General features: G+C 40.9%; 1 protein-coding gene and 1 long non-coding RNA gene across 10 annotated transcripts in view; both read left to right on the top strand.

Moving 5' to 3' along the window:
* Nucleotides 1-18,773, top strand: part of ZMYND8 (zinc finger MYND-type containing 8) — a 133,801-nt gene that overhangs the window by 28,276 nt on the left and 86,752 nt on the right. For 5 of the 9 annotated variants that reach the window (XM_050917267.1, XM_050917263.1, XM_050917264.1 and 2 more), the window contains exon 3: nucleotides 17,416-17,486. In XM_050917267.1, coding sequence (XP_050773224.1) covers nucleotides 17,416-17,486 — 71 coding nt within the window. Of the gene's footprint in view, nucleotides 1-5,567; nucleotides 5,781-5,961; nucleotides 6,185-6,404; nucleotides 6,871-17,415; nucleotides 17,487-18,773 lie in introns of those variants that run through there. The other 4 variants (XM_050917269.1, XM_050917270.1, XM_050917266.1 and 1 more) reach the window with 4 other exon arrangements.
* LOC127030761 (uncharacterized) lies at nucleotides 7,772-13,093 on the top strand. Its single transcript, XR_007768467.1, has 2 exons — nucleotides 7,772-8,453; nucleotides 12,443-13,093. It is a non-coding gene; the product is annotated as an uncharacterized LOC127030761 (long non-coding RNA).

Below are 18,773 nucleotides of genomic sequence, written 5' to 3'. Positions count from 1 at the left end.
CCTCTCCAGTCTGCATACTTAATCTGCAGTGAGACAAGGAATAAGCAGTGTGAGCCAGAACAAACCAAACCAAAAGTGTTACAAAAATATTGTCCAGATAGACAAGTGAATGTACATCTGGCCACAAAGCTCTCTTGCTCGGTGGCAAATCAGCTCATCTCAGTCACATGGCCTAGGCAGACTCTCCGTCTGGGCTTCTGACAAAGGCACCAGCTCCTCCTCCTCAAATTGTTGAGCCTCTGACAGTAATTCTAGAAATTCCAGTCACCTCTAGACCCAGTTAGTGAGATATTTCAAATAGGAGCCCAAGGGTGGGGACAATTTGGAAACTGATGCTTAGATTGCAAATCTCTAGTTCTAGCCATGATCTCTAGGCAGTTACTGGCACTGCAGCTTGTTCAGAATAAAATGGGGAAGGGGAATAATCTCTGTCAAGGGAAGACACTCAATTAGTGTTTAGAATTCCATGTTCAGGAGATATGGCTTTTGCTCAGAGACTTTGAAACCCCAAGTCAGTCTACAAGCCTTTTAATGTAATTTCCTCCCTCTCCCCTTTCTGCCTTTCCTTTGAGAATGTGACTCTTCCATTGTGCATGTATGTGTGTCTCTCTCTCTCTCTCTCTCATATATGCACACATGCAGGACTGTGACGTATCTGTCACCCGCTGGTCCCTCTCTCCTTTCTTTGTGGGTTTTTAATGCATTATGGAGACTGTGAAAAACCCACTTTTCTCCTTATGGAGTGTATATCTCCCCCCCCCCCCCCCCCCCCCCCCCCCGGCAAACACATCTTCCCTATTGGCTCTCTTTTGCTTTTATTTCCGAGTGTAGTTCTCATTGTATGTTGGGGGATTGGAGCCCTGTCTAGGGCTGCTGCGAATTTATCTGCTTGAATGAGGCCTCTGCCAGTGTTAGATAGAAGGTGTGGTGTTTGGGGCTCTCCAGGAAACACTCCTCTTGCACATAGTGAGCAGTGGGTGGGGTCTCTGGAGGACAGCACTCCCTGCCTTTGGTAGGTGTAGCCAATGGTTCTCTTATGACAGGGGTGGGCAAACTTTTTGGCCCAAGGGCCACATCTGGGTGGGGAAATTTTATGCAGGGCCATGAATGTAGGGCCGGGGCAGGGGGTTGGGGTGTGGGAGGGAGTGCGGTGGGCAAGAAGGGGCTCAGGGCAAGGGGTTGGGGCAGAGGAGGGGTGTGGGATGTACGAGGGGGCTCAGAAGGGGGTTGGGGTGCAGGAGGGGCACAGTGTGTCAGAGGTCTCTGGTGAGGGGATTGGGGTGCAGGAGGGGTGCAAGATGCAGCAGGGGGCTCAAGGTAGGGGGTTGGGCTGTGGGGTGCAGCAGGGGGTTGGGGTGCAGGCAGGGTGTGGCAGGGGGTCAGGGCAGGGGATTGGGATGCAGGAGGGGTTCAGGGTGTGGGCTCCAGCCCAGTGCCACTTACCTGGAGCAGCTCCAGGGGGCAGCAGCGCACACCAGGGTCAGGGCTGGCTCCCCACCTGCCTGCCCTGGCCCACACCACTTGTGGAAGCAGCCGGCACCATGTCCCTGCGGCCCCGGGGGGGGGCAGAGGACTGCTCGTGCTGCCCTTGCCTGTGGGTACGTCCCCTGAAGCTCCCATTGGCCACGGTCCCATAGTCCTGGCCAATCGGAGCTGGGGAGGGGGCAGTGCCTGAAGGCGAGGGCAGTGCGCAAAGCCCTCCCCCACCCCTCTGGGGCTGTAGGGACATGGTGCCGGCCGCTTCCGGGAGCAGCACAGGGCTCATGGGGGTGGCAATCCCGTGGGCGGGATCCAAAGCCCTGATGGGCCAGAAGTTTGCCTACTCCTGTCTTAGGAAATGGTGCCTCCTGCTTGTAGTGAGTGGTGGGGTGCAGTTTTGGCACTCTTGATGGATGGCATATCCTGACTGGAGCTCTTGGGGCCGGGGGGGAGGAGGAAATAGCTTCAGCTTCTGGCAGGTGGGGGGAGAAGTTTGTGCAGGATGAACTCTGTCTTCCTTATTTTTCTCCTTTTCCTGCATCTCCTCTTCTCTCGTCCATCTCTTTCACTTGTTTTTCTTTCTTTTCCTGCTTTCATCCTTCCCTCCCTCCCCCTCCGCTTCCCCATTGTCTCGTAATAACTTACATCTTCAAAGCATTGCACTGGCCAAATGCTAGGTCAGGGGTGCCCAACCTATGGCTTGCGGGCTATACACAGCCCATCAGTGCATATCATAGGCCCACAGCCTGCTTCAACACAATATACTAATGGCTGATTCAGTATCATTTTGTTATATGTCTCTCACTTTGAGACAACCTTTAGCAAACTGGTTTCTGAGAAACAACCTCAGACTTCTCACTAACTCAGAAAATGTACTCTTTGTGATTAGGGAGAGGATTATGTGTTTTTTCCTGTTTTTTTCCTGTTTTCTTTAATTCTGATACACATTTTATGCACTGATTTCTTTATTTGTTTTTAAGTAAACAGTACTATTCATAAAAACAACCTATCTAAATACATATGAAACAAGCTGGACTTAAAATATAAATCAGTACAGGTAACTTTAAATCTTATCAAAATATATAGAATCTGGTTGGCCCATACGAGGTTGTGCTTAGGTTTCTGTGGCCCTCCTGTGTAATAAGGTTGTGCACCATTGTACTAGCTAATTTTATCTCTGTAATCACTCTCTCTCTCACCTTAACAAAGTTCCCTGAATTCTTCCCCTCTTCTTTGTTTTCTTTGCTTTTCCCCACCCAAAACATTCACCACTCCCATGAAAGAGAAATGGTCAAGCAGCAGTAGGACATGCATTGAATTGTCTTTTATTACAGGATAACAGACATCATTTACTGATTGCACCCCTGGTTCCTGTAACTCCTTAATTTGAGCTTCCATCTACTGTAGTAAAATGTGTGTAACAGGGCCAAAAAACCAGAAGTATTCTCCTTCCTGATTTCATATTTTTAAAATAACGGACAAAACCCAATTCCGAGCAGTACACCCTCTCTGGGTTTTGTTCTTGTTTTGCTGGCTTGTGACCAGAGACAACTGGACCCCTCTTTCTAGTCAGGCCAACATTTCCTTGAATAAAAGGGGTAGAATTTGAGGCCTTGTCAAAAAGACTGTTGCTACTGTGTGCATCATCTAATAAGTTACTGTTTCCTGTGTGGCCGATCTTCTCCCTAAGGACGAGTGTGTCACCTTGGCAATGTGCCCGGGCCCAGCCACCATCAGTGCCATTGCTTTCACAGAGCCACGTCTTGCTTAGCAGAGAGCATTGACAAATACTATGTTCAGTTTTATTCGTTCACTGCACTTCAAAGTTAAGTTTTTTGTTTGTAATGTGAATATCAGAACCACACAGTTTGTTGTCTGTTAAGAAGAATAAATTTTAGTAGTCGATAATTCCCTTTCTCTACTGCATGGAAAAATCAATATCTGGATATTTATGCATAAGAGGAAATAATCCTTTGCTGCACAGAGTTTTAGGCACACAGCGAGAAAGAAACCTGCTTCGAAGGGCTTGAACTATTGAAAGAAAACTGCTGCAAATGCTCACTTGAATGTCATGCATTTCCAATGTTTTGTTGCTGCTGTAGTGGGCTATACATTTCCCTTAATAGAGGCATTCTGTTTCTGCTGCATTCCTAAAACAGAACTAAACTGCCAATGTAATCTGTGAGCCTTCCTGATCTCTGCCCTGAAAAATATCACCAGGGTTAAAAGTGAAAACGCTTCCAGCAGAGACTCCAGAATTGGTTAGGAAATAAATGAGCATTGCACTTGGAGCTTTCAGTCTGCTGGTACAGCCTAAAATGCAAGAGCACTGAAAAATGTACACTGTTTTGTGACATGGTGGCTTGAGATTTCCTCATAGAAGGTGCTTGTCGTCTCAGAAACTACTTTAATTCAGCATGCAACACTACAGCCTAGAATTATTTTTCGTATTGAATTGCATATATGTGAGTCAGCAGATACATAATGGAAAGGCATTTATACTTGTGTGGTAAACTGATTCTGTCCTTTCGGGTGGTGTACTGGGGTTTATTAGCTTTATTTGTGGTGATTGTTTTAGGGATCAATAACGCTTAAGGGCAAAGTAGGGAGTCTTGTGGACTTCACTGGCAACTACCCTTCCTCCTGATTTCAGGGAGAGGCTTTTTTACTGCCCGCTTTTGTACAATCCTGGGTTCTGTGTCAAATCCCAGTTCAGTATTGTAAGAATATTTAGCTTTGCTTTGGTTATTTTAGTTTATTTTCTATTTAACTTTTAAATCTTAAATCTGTCCCCTCCTCCCTCTTTGTTTATGCAAAAAAAGTTTGTTTAATAAAAGGTCATATTTTCATAATCAATCTCTTTTTATCTATAATGTCCATGAGCACTGTAATGTTTTGCTTTACTACCAGTTTTTCAGGTGCAATATTTTGAATGCAAATGTAAAGACTAGGCCGAGGCCTTTGTAAAAGTTTGGCCCTTAACATCTCCATTTGGTTGTGCCTTTCCTTCTCTTGGCATAGTGAGAAATCTGCTGCTCCTCTTCATGCTGCAGTAAGAAAGAGAATCGAATTACAGGATATTTGAACGCTCATTTTATTTTAGTGAAGTGATTGAGAATTGGCTCTAAATCAAACTGGTTGTTTAAATGGATTGCATTTTAATTCCAATCACATTCCATTTTTTCAAATTCTTTCATTCTACAAAGTCTTAATCTAGGGTAAAAATTGAAGTAAAATGCTGTAAAATCTAGAGAGCGGTGCTGATGTTCATGCTTCTATCTGAAAGCAGACTGGTATTTTTCCACAGTCTGGGCCTACATCTTAAAAAGAACTGAATCTGACAGGGTTAATAGACAGGAAGCTGCAGCTGCAGCCGACTAATACGGAAGTCAGATTTTTGTTTAACTGACAGCTTTGAAGGCCTGAGGGGTGGGGGAGGGGAATTGGAGAACATAGCATCTGGTATTATATTGACAATTTGTATTATTTTCTGCAGCATTCTGTTTTTAAATTAGGAGAAAGGTAGATGTGTGTGTAATGAGCTCCCTACTTTATAGTCTGAAATACATTATACAATAGTTTTTGTAGAAATCAAACATTTTGGTTAACTATGCACTAAATATTTAATTGAATTGTGCTCTGTGTATCTGACTAGTGGGTGGGCATTGGGTTTTTAAAACGTAATAAATGATTCTTCCTGATCCTTCAGTATTTGTTAATTTTGTGCCCTCCCATGTATGTTGTTTCTAAACATTCTTTCCTTTTCTAATCATGACTTTCACTATGTGGGCAACACTTCAGCACGGCAGCAAAGTGAATTTAGCTTTTCTCTTAGAAAGAATAGCTTTTGTGACCTGGATGAACCCTCCCTTCTACAGGTTTAAAATATCTGAGTGCAGTCAGTAATGCTAGTATAAGGCACATTGTTTCATTTGAGCAACCAGTTAGTGATCACTTTCCTCTGTTCGAAAATCTGACCTATTTTGTACCAGAGTTCATGTATAGGACCTCTTTTTAAGTTTCTTTGCTGAAATAGGCCTAGCTTAGCCTGTCTTCTCTATGCACAGGATGGCTCCTGCTTGCCAGAGCTGCACAAAGATAATCGCTCAGGAAGTGTTTCAGCCAATCCTCTGAAGCTTTACATTCAGATTTACCAAAGTAGCCAATCCAGGATTAGCTTTCATTAGGAAGCCAGATCATCAAGCTGAAGTGCCAAGCCCTTTCTGTCTGAGTACTGAGAGCCTGTCCTCCATGTTTTATAAGTATTGACATAACACTGTGTTAACAATGCATCCACAGAGGTAAGCTTTACTTTTTACATTTTTTTTTCTCTAAGACCTATGAATTGTGGGTTAACAGTGTGATTCTCTGTGATTTGTTGCGCAAAACAGACACCACTGCACTTTATGAAGTTGAAACTGTTTAAATTTGCTTTCTTGGGTCACATGGTTAGTGGCCATTAGCCATAGCTTTATTTTGCAGACTGGCAAAACCTTGGCATACCTACTTCTTCACAGGAGGATGGTGTTTTTAGAGTTTATCAAGATACTGGTATTCCAAAGAAGCTTTCTGTCTCTGAGCAGTTTGCCAGCACTATTGTCTGTTGTGTCACATGCCTGCTGAAGAGAAAATGGAAGCTAGGGAGCAGATGCATTTAACTGCCCTACAGGGAGTCAAGCAGGGATAATGGCAGACAGCAGAACAGGCAAGTTTATCTTTCTAAACAGTGAATGGAATAGCAAAGCTAAATTATCTCTGAGAAAACTATGGGATTTTTAAAAACGTGGACATCAGCAAAATGTGCTAATGGCAGATTGTAGATATTGGGCCTAGGTGGTATTGTGCTGTTGCATCATGTTTTTTATGCAGCTTATCTTTACTTGAAATGGATATTGAACTTTTTTCTTACAAGAGTAGTTAATACAATGTGTTTCTCTTTCTGAAGGACAATGTATGGTTAACATTTTGTTCCTTTAAAATAAGTTTCTCAAACTGCAGGTTTTAGAATTAGTTTTCTAGTCAATAAAATGCAGCAGTACATCTGTTTAAATACCCAGTTCTTTAAAGAAAATATATTTTTCAGCTCTTAGCTTCCTTCTCTTGCATAGTTAAAATACATTTATGTACCTTTTATCTGTGCCTTTTTGTTTTACACTGTAGCAGCCTCAGTTCTGTGTTGAGGAGTCCAGGAGGTATAAAATCATGTCTGGTTCTTGACAGTATTACATGTTCGTTTTGCTTATAGTCTTTTTTTTTTCTTTGTCTTTATTTTGATTTTGGTTTATTGCTACGTAATTGTTTAGAAAATTTCCCTTTTGATCAATTCCCAAATCTGCCAGCCTGTTGTATCTTCTTAACTGTGGAAGAATGAGATGGTTGCTTGAACAGTTGGTAAGTAAGCAGTGTGCTGCTCTCTGAACATTTTTAATAGTTTAACAATTTTTGGTTTTAACAGGGGGACACTAGTCCAGCAGGTGAAATACTGTCAGTGGCTAGTCATGTAAAAAAATTGAAGCTTTGATCAGTGTCTATTTTAAATGGCTTGTTCAAGTAAACTGTATTACCTTTTGAATGTACTGTTTTTTCTGATAATATGCTGCTAAACTTAAAGCTTATACTTCCTGTTTACCTGTGGCCAGTGAAATTTTTTTTACTTACGCTTTGTTTCTAGATCCTTACTTAACATGTTTAGAGGCTAAAGCTCCGTTTGGTTGTTCCTCAGGCTTTTGAGGTGTAATGAAAGTGCTAGTACTCAGCAGTACTTTACTCAGTACTTTACACAGTTAAAGGGATATTTCTTTCTCAGTCTGTGTTTCTGATATTACATGAAATATCACCTAAGATCAAATTTTGTTTGATTTATTACTAATTTTGAACACCTTGTGCCTTTGTTTCATAGTTGAGCTGTAGCACTTGTATGTGTATCTTAAGTTGCTTTTCACTTGACATTTTCTCATAGCTGTGCAGTTATCAGAAACATCCTCTTTGGTGCTTTTGATCTAATTTTTGCACAGTTTTATAGTAGTCCAGCTCATACAGTGTTAAGAATGGACCCAAATCTAATGTGGATCTAGAAATGATTATACCTCGTCATTGTAGGCTAACTTTTATAGAAGGGTCCCATAGATTTGGTAACATACTGTAACATAGTCATTTAACTCTGGTTACTTCTTTGCCAAGATTAATATCTTACTTGAAAATGTAAAAACCCAAAAGTAGTATTATATGGTAAAAAATGCCTAATTCGGATCACAATCTAAACCATTGCTGAAGTGTACTGTTGCTTCATGTTTTTATAGTACTTATATATGACTTAATATATTTTTCAGCATACACAAACGTGATGATGTAGCTAAGAAATAATGAGTTTATGCTGTTTTTATTCTGTGATTCCTAAAATGAGAAATTGCATTTGGGCATAGTTTTCTTAACAACAGTATATACACATTAGCAATTTGGTTTGGAGTCTTAAACATTGCATAATATTATATTTAATATGAGGAAGCAGGAATAAGTGATCTGCAATCAAAAAGCTTGCATTAAAATGGCTCCCACAGGTTTTGTTAAACAAGGATCTGTTTCAATTCTGCACCTCCTGACACATTGTTGACAGTGAAGTGTATTTGTATAAGCTGCCCTTGTGCATGTAATGAAACGTAGCATTGTGAGTCTAAGTTCGCTATTTTTAATCAGTCAAATATAATTCTTTTATAGTTCACAAAAAATAAATGTCTGCATTGCAGCAAGATGTCTGAGGCAAGGTAGAGACAGCAGTGTTGTTTTACAGATCAGCCCAATCACGCTGCTCCATGGAGTACTTGAGCCAATAGAAACAGAGTGTAGGTTAAAGATTGACAATTGCAGTGGCAAGACTGAGAAAGGCCTTCTGGAAATTTCTACCATCTTTGTTCCATCTAAGTAAAGCAAATTCAGCTAAGCTGAAGAATTTCATGTGTTTTTGGTGCTTTGTCAAGGTATGATGCTATCACTCACTGTTATAGATTGCATAATAGGAAACACGGTGTGCTGTTTTTCTAATGTTCAGGCCAGATAGGGTGTGGGGTTTTGTTTAAGAGACAGAGACAGGGAAAAAGCTTGTACCTCTTCTAGCCAAGATTTTACAGGGCTGATTCTTGTTCATTTTACAATTACGCTGAACATGTATGAAGCAATGTAGTTGAGGTATATACCATTTGTAGAAGGTGGCCATTGTTCTGGTGTAACTAGGAATTAATCGTATAATTGCTCTTTAAATTTTCTAGCAACTAAAGAGTTATTTTACTTGTCCAGGATGAATATGATTAGCCATTATTATTTAGTGGCAACATCCAGTTACTTTTGTAATTAGCTATACAAAGAATGTAATGGGGAGAAACAGGAGAGTGATCTGGATTATAATAAGGATGAACACAATAACTTTTTAAAAGCCACATGTCCCTTTCATACTTTGTAGGCAAACTATTTTAGCAGGGAGTTAAGTAGTGCTAGGGAAACATGAGAGACTTTTTGAAACTAATGACAATATTTAGCATACCCATAAGGAAATGATGCAAAGTACAAATAACTTAAAATCTGATTTCTTTTCCTCTCTCCCTCAGGTATCTGAGTAAAAATAGGCTTCCCCCCACTTCATTGACCTTGGAAGAAGCATATGCTAAAGGGACTTTCACTTTCATAGTACAAAAATTAGTATGTAAATTTAGCTCCTCCATGTTAGTGTCCACTGGCTTCATCTACCTTTTCTCTTTGAGCTGCTTGCCAGTGTATAATTCTACTTCTTTCTTGCTTTCTTTCTTTTTTCTTAAACTTTAGACTGTGTTTACACTACAAAATTATGTCAACTTAACTGACTTATGTTGGCATACAGCCACTACAGTTATTAAGTTGCTTGCATGCACACTTGGCTCCTTGTGTCAGCAATGCGAATCCTTACCAGGAACACTTGTATCAATTGTATTGTCAGTTGAGGCATTGTGGGTAGGCTCCTGAAAGCCAGTAATGGTTGATGTTAGCAATGCAGTCTCTACACTGACACTGCGTCAACCTACTTAAATCGAGCATGAGTCTACGTGGCTTGGGGAGGTGGTGTTATTAAATAGGTGTAGAGAGGCACTTACATTAGCAGGAGCCAAATTTAAGTGAAGACACTTCCACAGCTAGGTTGATGCATGGCAGCTTACATTGATCTAACCCTGTAGTTTGGACTAGGCTTTAGTAGCCATTGTTCATCCAACAGGTGGGAAGTGGTAGAGCAAGGCACTTTAAGACTGGTGCCAATCCAGAATCATCAGCAAGGGCTGATAAATCTCGGTAAAGACTGCATCCTGTTTCTTTTTCCACATGGAACACTTTGTATCACTTTGGAGCCCCAGATGGCACCTTGAGGTTTCTGAAGTTGCACCCAAACATGGGCACTCATGTAACAGTGCATAGTGTTATCCACTAGGCCAGTGATCCCCAAAATGTGGGGCATGCCCCTCCAGGGGGACATGAAGGAATGTTTTGGGGGGGGGTGTGAGGCTTTGGCCAGCCTCCTGAGGAGGGAGTACCTCCCAGCCCAGCTCCGGCCCCAGCTAGAACTCCACTCTGCCCCCACCTCTGCCCTGATTCCCTCTGCCCCGAGGCCAACTCCATCTCTAGCCCCAGCTCCTCCCTCATCCTCAGTTCTGCTCCCCTCCCCTCCCCCCCCGCCCCTCCTTCAGCCCAAGCTCCTCTGCCCAGGATACCTTGGCTGTGCAGTAATGGAGGCGGGGTGCAAACAGATTCTATTACTGATACGGGGACTGTGATAGGAAAAGTTTGGGCACCACTGCACTAGGTCATTAGTCTGACCTCTCAAATTGGATTTAGAAAATATTTCTAATGTTAATAGAAATCATTTGTCCACTTTCATGTGCATTTTGGAAGTGTAGCACATTACCAGCTGAGTTTCATGTACTTTCCCACAGATTGAAGTTGTCAGTCTTATAACTATTGCCAATTGTCATAGTATCTGTGTGTCTCAAAGCGTGTGATAAGCCCTGTACCAGCAGAATTAATATAGATAGCACTGACCTTTGTTTACAAACATTCCCAAACTGTGCCTGTATATTTTGGAGGTCTAAGCCTATAAATATCCTATTTATATTGAATGGTCCTCAGCTGTATATCTCCCATTTTGAGAGAGATTTGAACGATGCCACATCTTCTTACATGTTTTTTCCCCTTGTGCTAAGCTATTTTAAATGCATATTGTATAGAATAGATTTTTTTAGAATATCCTAAATGTGTGAAATAGAATACAGTAAAAATCGGATATTACATTTTGGCATAGGTACCTAGCCTAATTGTTGCCCTGTCTATACAGTTGAACAAGCACTATTTACATTATTTCAATTACTTAGTACAAGGTGGGCATTTTGCAGGGGACTCAGAATAATAAAACATCAAATCTAGGAGATTCACACTGAAGACTGAATCTAAAATTGAACAATTTCCTTAGTAACCTGTGACTTCACAAAACTCCCTGTCTTGTGCATTTCTAGTTAAACATTTGGATGTCAGGTGTCCCTTTGTCATCCTTTACCATTTCTGATATTTAGATGATTGCTTTGAAAATAGCACAGCTGTTTAAACAAGAGATATAGTTATTGAATAAACTGCTACCATTTTAGCTACAGTACAGGAATGAGGCAGTGCAGTGCTGCCAGACGCCATTTTAAGAATCCTGCATAAATAGCATAGCTACCGATGAGTAAGAGACTGTTATAGGTGAGTGCTTATACAAAGCTGCTATTTATTCAGCAATGGCATGCTAATATTTTTTTCCAATTTTTATTGAATGCAGTTTTTTGAAATCATGATTTATATTTGTTACAAACAAGTGTGATCTAGAGGAAGGAGGAATTATCTTTAGGATAAAATTTAATATTAATTCTTATGGTCTTAAAGCAATATTATTTTTTAATTAAAGGGGGGAAAAGACTTCCATAAATGTATGGTTCTTGGGCTTAAAATAATTCCCATATGTAGACTGAGAATATTGTGCATGTGGGCATGGGCTCTTCTAGGTGGTTTTCCATATCCATCAGATTTTCTTGGTTAAATGTCAAGGTGCAGTAGTTCATCTGCAACTTTTTAATTATTCTCTGTAGTTACCGTAATTTAAGCACAGGTATAGATATTTTTAGATATTTTTACATATGTACATTTTGAGATAAATATTACTAATAAAGGGAAGATCTTCCTTTGTAGAACAGTTTATTAAACTGTATGAAATTACCAATTTGAATTGCATAAGTGAATAACTCTCTTTTATGTTAATAAAGGAAAGCATTATTCAGTTAACTTAATAATGCATTTTTTGTTAGATAGAAATAAGTCTTGTTACCTTCCCTTTTTCCCTCCTTTCCTCCAGCTTCTCCCCAAGAAAGAGAACCTGAGCCCCAACCCCCCCCCCCCCCGTAATCACACATGTTTAAAAATAGTTTGTGTGAAATGAGTTTGGTTTTATTTTAACATTTTTGGAGACTGAATTTCATTTTTATAACAACTCTGTCAATACAGGTATGACAGGTCTTAAATGATTAATACATGTTTTTGCCAATTTCATTGTTAATTGACTAAGTGTATGTTTCAGTTACTATTTTTTTATAATATGTTCTGTTTGTTTTGTCAAAGAAATGAGTTAGTTTAAGAATGACTAAGATAAATATTGTACTCAGCTATCTACTTAATGGAGTATACACCCCATTATCATTTCTGATACATAACCTCAAACTATCATATTCTTAGTTATACATAATAGTAATGCATCTGATTGGAACAAAAATGAAACAACAAAAGCAATCAGTACTGCAGAAATTAGGTCTTTTCAAAATGTGATGTGTCTGTGTGTTTCTATAGTACTGGCTCTTTGTTTGTGTTAATATTGATGCAAAGATTTTTCTTTTTCTTTTCCTCCCTTTTTTGCTATGGGAAACAGTAGGATACTTGTCCCTAGGAGTTTGCTGTCATTGAATTATTGCACTTGAAATCCTTTCTGAGGAAAAGCTGCTGGTGAGATTACTGAGATTGGAAGGTTATGATGCTTAAAGCACGTTCAGCATATTACTTGTTGCGGTGGAAGACACAAAGCTTGAAAGAGCCATACATTCTGGAAAAAGTTACCCTAAACTAGCTGCAAATTTTCACGTACACCCCAGCCAGCAGAGTGGTTGCCATTATGAGCTATAGTGTCCTGCAACAAGCCAAATAATGCAAGACATCTCTGAAGTCACTTCATTCCTGTGAACCTTTAAATGTCTTTCATAGTTATATTAATTAATACATTTATACTTCATTTCTGTTTTCCTCATACTTTGAATTTTGTTCAGCAGCAAGTCAGTGTTTTCCTCATTGCTCAGGATCTTGTGAGTTTTTATTTAAATTTTAGTATTTTGGGTGCTTCTTATTGAGAGGGATGAATTGTTAGTATCCATTAAGGAAAAAAATACATCCCATTCTCGAGGGTTTGACCATACATAATTTCATTTCTGCCACCAGTCCATGAATGATGCAGCAGATATTTGTTAAAGTTTGTTTTCATTTACAGTAAACTAGAAGTATAAATGTATCTAATAAAAATGCAAAACGATTCTATGAAGTAGTGAATTCATTTCAGCATTCAGAATGTTCTGTTGATCTTCAGATCTTGAGAGAAACTGTCATCAGACATCACCTTTATAGTACACAATAGAGACATGTCAAGTCAAGATATTTTGTTCAATTTGGAAACATTTAGGAAGAATATTTTTCTTGTTTTCATTGATGCACCAAAACATTCAGGCTATGTCTACACTGGAGAGCTTACAGTGGCACAGCTATACCTGTGCATCTGCTCCACTGTAAGATCTTTCATGTAGCCACTCTGTGCAGATAGGAGAGAGCTCTTCCGTTGACATAATTAATCCACCCCCAACAATAGCAGTAGCTATGTCGGCAGGAGAAGCACTATGCACAGTACCACTTATGCTGGCATAACTTATGTTGCTCAGGAGGATGGTTTTTTTCACACCCCTGAGCGACAGAAATTTTGCCAACAAAATGGAAGTGTAGACATGGCCTTACACCTTTTTTAAAGGCTACAAAGATCTTACGTGAAGTTAGTGACCTTTCAGATTTCGTGAATGTAAAAAACTTGATAGCATTAGCCCGAGACAGCCATGTTTAGATGAGAGCTGAGCAAATCTCACCTATTGGAACTCTTATACATGCCAGTACTGACAAACAGTATCCTTGCTGTTGCAGTTCTTGGTCCACATATGCCAATACATCTCAATTCTAATGGACAGTCAGGGATATCCCTAGGAAGCCTTTGCTAGTATACCTTTTTATAGACCTCCAATATCAGTTTTTCTAGTTCTGACTCATACACAGTTCCTCTATATTCTTTATTATTGTTTGTATTATCATGGCACCTAGGAGCCCTAGGCTTGGACCAGAACCCTATTATGCTAAGGGCTGTACAAACTAGGGTGACCAGATGTCCCGATATTTAGGTGTTTGTCCCGTGTCCCGACTGATCTTTGGTCGGGCCACAATTTGTCTCAATTTTTCACTCCCCTGGCAGCACTGTTCTTTTTGTTCCACCCCTGCCCCCCCATATGCCCTGATATTTTCTTCCTCTCATCTGGTCACCCTAGTACAAACACAGAACAAAAAGACAGTCCCTGCCCCAAGCCACTTACAGTCTAAGACAATAGATCAAGGGTTCTGAAACCGTATGGAGGGCTGGGTAGGGAAGGCTGTGCCTCCCCAAACAGTCTGGCTCCTGCCCCCTATCTGCTTCCCCCAACTTCCTACCCCCTGACTGCCCCCCTCAGAACCTCCAACCCATCCAACATCCCTTCTCCTTGTCCCCTGAATGCCCCCTTCCTGGACCCCCCCACCCCTAACCCCCCCAGGACCTCACCTCCATCCAATCCCCCCCCCACTCTCTGTCCCCTATCCACACCCCTGCCCCCCTGATGCCCCCGAGGACTCCCACGCCTATAAAATCCCCCACCCTCCGTTCTTTGTCCTCTGACACCCCCCCCCCCCAGAACCTCTGCCCCATCCAACCACCCCCTGCTTCCTGTTCCCTGACTACCCCCCAGGACCTCCTGCCCCTTATCCACACACCCCCCCCCCCCCGCCCTCCTACCATGTCACTCAGCAGCAGCAGGACTGGCAGCTGCGCCACACGGCCAGAGACAGCCTCACTGCCCAGAGTGCTGGTGGCACGGCGAACTGAAGCTGCAGGGAAGGGGGGACAGGAGGGGTGGGGCTGGGGGCTAGCCTCCCCGGCTGGGGGCTAGCCTCCCTGGCCGGGAGCTCAAGACCTGGGCAAGATGGTCCTGTGGCCGTTTGTGGCCCGCAGGCCATAGTTCGCCCACCTCTGCAATAGATGGATGCAGACAGACTGATGGGAGAGTACAATGAAACAAAGAGACAGTATTTGTCAACATGGTAGGCATTGACCTCAGTACAACTGTGGTCTAACCATTGCCAAGTTTTTTTGTTGGCATCGTGGAAGAAGGTTGTTTTAAGGAAGGATTTGAAGGAGGATAATGAGATAGCTTTGTAGATGTTTATGGGAAGCTTCTTCCAGTCCTGAGGGGCAGCATGTGAGAAAGCATGAAGGTGCATATTTGAACATTTAACATGTAGGTAATAGAAGCTATTATGGACCAATCAGAGGCGACAGTTGACATTTCAGTACTGAAAGAGATGATAGGTAGAGTGGGGTAGGCTGTGATGGGCCTTGAAAGTGAAGACAAATAGCTTCTGTTTGATGTGGTAGAAAAGTAGGGACAAGTGAAGTGATACAAAGAGGAGTGATGCAATCAAAGAGGTGAGCTAGGAAAATGATCTTTGCAATGACGTTCTGAGGATATGAATGAGCAAGATTGCGCTTGGCAAGGCCTGAAAAAAGGATATTAAAGTAATTCAGATGCAAGATGATGAGAGCCTGGATGAGAGTTTTAGTTGTGTGGATGGAATTGAAAGGCCTTTTCTTAGAAACATTAGACAGAAAGAATGGTCAAGATTGAAAGACAAAGCCTGGATGCAATGATCTACAGAGAGGTCTGAGGCCTTGGCCTCACTGGCGCTTTGCAGTGCTGTAACTTGCTGTGCTCAGGGGTGTGTTTTTTCACACCCCTGAGCAAGAAAGTTGCAGCACTGTAAAGTGCCAGTGTAAACACTGCCCCAGCACTGGGAGCATGGCTCCCAGCACTATAAACTAATCCCCACTAGGAGGTGGAGTACCTGCAGTGCTGTACGGCTGCAAGTGTAGCCATACCCTGAATTGAATAAAATGTGCAGAATACAGGCTGAGTGACATACATGATGGTGGTGGTGTCCACAGTGATGGAGAAAGAAGATAGCAGAGCAGGTTGGAGGTGAGGGGGTGAAAATTAAGTGCTCCGTTTTAGCCCCGTTAAGCCCGAGCTGATGTCTAGATACTGTAGCTGCTAATCAGAGAGAAGCTGAGATTTTAGTGTGGACAGGAGACAGGTCTGACTTACAGTGGCCCGCCACTGCCTTTCTTTTTTCCTGTTATGCCAAATTGTATGTAGGTTTTGTGATCTGGACAAATGCCCATGGGAAATTTGACTGAGACTATTAAAGATTCACATGGCCCAATGCAAATTTGAACCTGGATCTATCTTTTTGAAAGCAGAGATCACCACCTTATTCCCATACTGGCATGCCACCACCAAATTGGAATAAGAAGCATATTGTGTATAATAATGTAAATATAATAGTGATAGAAATAGCACCTGTTGTTATATCTTCACAGTATTATACACAATATGCTTCTTGTTCCAGTTTGGTGGGGGCGCTTTAAAAGATTAATCTTATTAAAAAGAGAGAGGGGTGGGGGGAAAACAAATACAGCGTTTCCTACAGAAAAGCAAAGCACTCATACCACGCATGTTGGTGGTGGTAGTGTACAACATTGTTTTCAGTGCTAGATGGATTTAAATGAGCACAGTTTTCAAAATCTTGGATCGTGTTTTAGTCTGCTGACTTCCAGCTGCACAGCAATATCTTGAAAATGTATTTATTAGGATTTTTCCTTGCTTTGTCTGTACACAACAGCCAAATCTCAAAACTGGAGGTTTTGTGCAACTGGGTGGTCTTATTAATTACCTTCCTTCCACAGCTTCATCTAAACTGGCAAAATTTAGATTCATATTTCTCCATTAGTGATACCAGTGTGGAAGTTATAATGCAGGCAGGTCAGAGGTGTTTGTACTACTTTGTCATGCCTTGTCATCTTATCTTACTCTGAATACTGTAGAAGTGCCTGGGTAGGGATGAATGAAATGGTGGTAAAAACACCTGTATTCTGTCTACACTATATTTCCTGCCATTGCTATTATTGATAGAGTTGCATGGAGGTGAATTACGCAATTGATTTTTTTCAGATTGTAGAGCTTAATTTAAAATCTTAAATTTTAATCCTTGTCTGTAAAATTACGTGTTAGGCCCTAATCCTGCAAGATGTTCTGCAGAGAAAGATTTCTTCACTCTGTGAAGTTAGTGAGGTGCTAACATATGCAGGAGTCTGTCCATACAGTTTATAGGATTTGGACCTTAGATTATAAACTGCTTGAGACAGGAGGCCTGTCACCTACTTGTCTATCAAGTATCATTCACATTTATGATGCTATATAAATAATCTCCCATAGATGATGGAAGACTAACGCACACATTAAAATTAATGAATGAAATTTGGGTATATACCCTGTGTATCAGAGGCAAGATAAATTCCTCTGTGTTCAGATAGTGTATACTCCACTTGAGAATGGACCTTTAAAGTTATATTAAATTTCTGGCCATAAGTGTTTGACAGTGTCACTTCAAGCTTTTATGCATGAACCTAAATATGAAAATAATATATTCTAAATTTCTTTCTAACTCCTGCAGCTTGGCTGAAGAGGAAATAAAGGCAGAGCAGGAGGTGGTGGAGGGGATGGATATCTCCACTCGATCCAAAGGTGAGTAAGGAAAAGTGTACTTTATCTGTATTCCAGAGCACAGGAGGGAATTGGAATTCTTCTTATAAAATCAGCAGTGCAATCTGTGATCTGTAATGCAACTAACTAATCTGAAAACATGAATTCTTAAATGCATATTGGCTTAATTAATGGAAAAATCTCTTATCTAATTCTTTGGGGTTTTTTTAATATTGTATTTGAATTGGGCTATGGATTATCCCCTGGTTTTATCAGGTATAATATTCTGAATACATTGTGGCTGAGAACATCAATTTCCTTTTGACTTATGATCTTCCAGTAATCAAAATTTGATCCAGACTCTCAAGATGTGTCAGCTTCTTGTGATCTTCCCTGCTCACCAAGCCTGGTTTCCCTTGGAAGTCATCTTAAATTTGGAATGGCAAAAAGGGATTAAAAAAGAAAAGATGTCAGCGTGTCCCACAAATGCTTAATCATAACTTCACTAAAAATAAACAGGGAACATGAAATTTGCCCTTTCTACAAAAATTGGTCTCATGAGCATGAATAATTTCCAGAACCTCTACAATATGCATTGGTTATCCTGACAGGAAGCCAGGGCAGGCTGCAGAATTCTGGAGAACTGAAAATCTCCATCCCTGTAGTATCTGACTGCCCTATGGATTTTGAACTGGATTTTGAAACCCTGGCTCAGGCCATCCATGTTTTTTTTTATTTTTTTATTTTATATAATAATATATATATAATATAAAATTGGGAGTTTGGATGGGCCAACATGATTCTACACCTGAGATAATGGTAGTGTTAGGTCTGGTCTTCACTAGCGAATTTTCCTAATTTTTGTTTCTTTTCATTGCTGCTAACAGTTCAGCTTTTGGAGAGCTGTAGGGCCAGGATTTTTAAGTTCAGGACCTAAATAATGTACCTTTTAAAAAAAAACCTGGCCCTGCTGTATATGGAGTGCCCGCATTTTAAGCACTGTCATCTAACCCTGCTGAGATCAGGTCTGTAGCACTTAAAACAGTGGCCAGAGTCAATGCCCTGTCTCCACCAGGATTCCCAGTGTTGTTAACACAAGTGAGGCTGAACTGAACAGGCTTTTGTGAACAGTTATCACCTGTAGGGTAAGATAAATTTGGTGCAAGACAAAGTATTAGGAGTGTCCACATAGAGATTTGCGTCTGCTTAACTAAAGTAGTTTATGAATCAGTTGAAGTTAAACTGTACCTTCTGTGTGTAATCAAGCCCTTTGTGGCTGTCTCTTCTGGTGTGGTTTTTTACAATGAGAGAACTAATATATATTATTTA

The sequence above is a fragment of the Gopherus flavomarginatus genome, chromosome 11, assembly GCF_025201925.1.
Source record: "Gopherus flavomarginatus isolate rGopFla2 chromosome 11, rGopFla2.mat.asm, whole genome shotgun sequence".
Taxonomy (NCBI): Eukaryota; Metazoa; Chordata; order Testudines; family Testudinidae; genus Gopherus; species Gopherus flavomarginatus.
The sequence above is the reverse complement of the archived record's forward strand: the minus strand, read 5'-3'. Positions and strand labels throughout refer to the sequence as shown.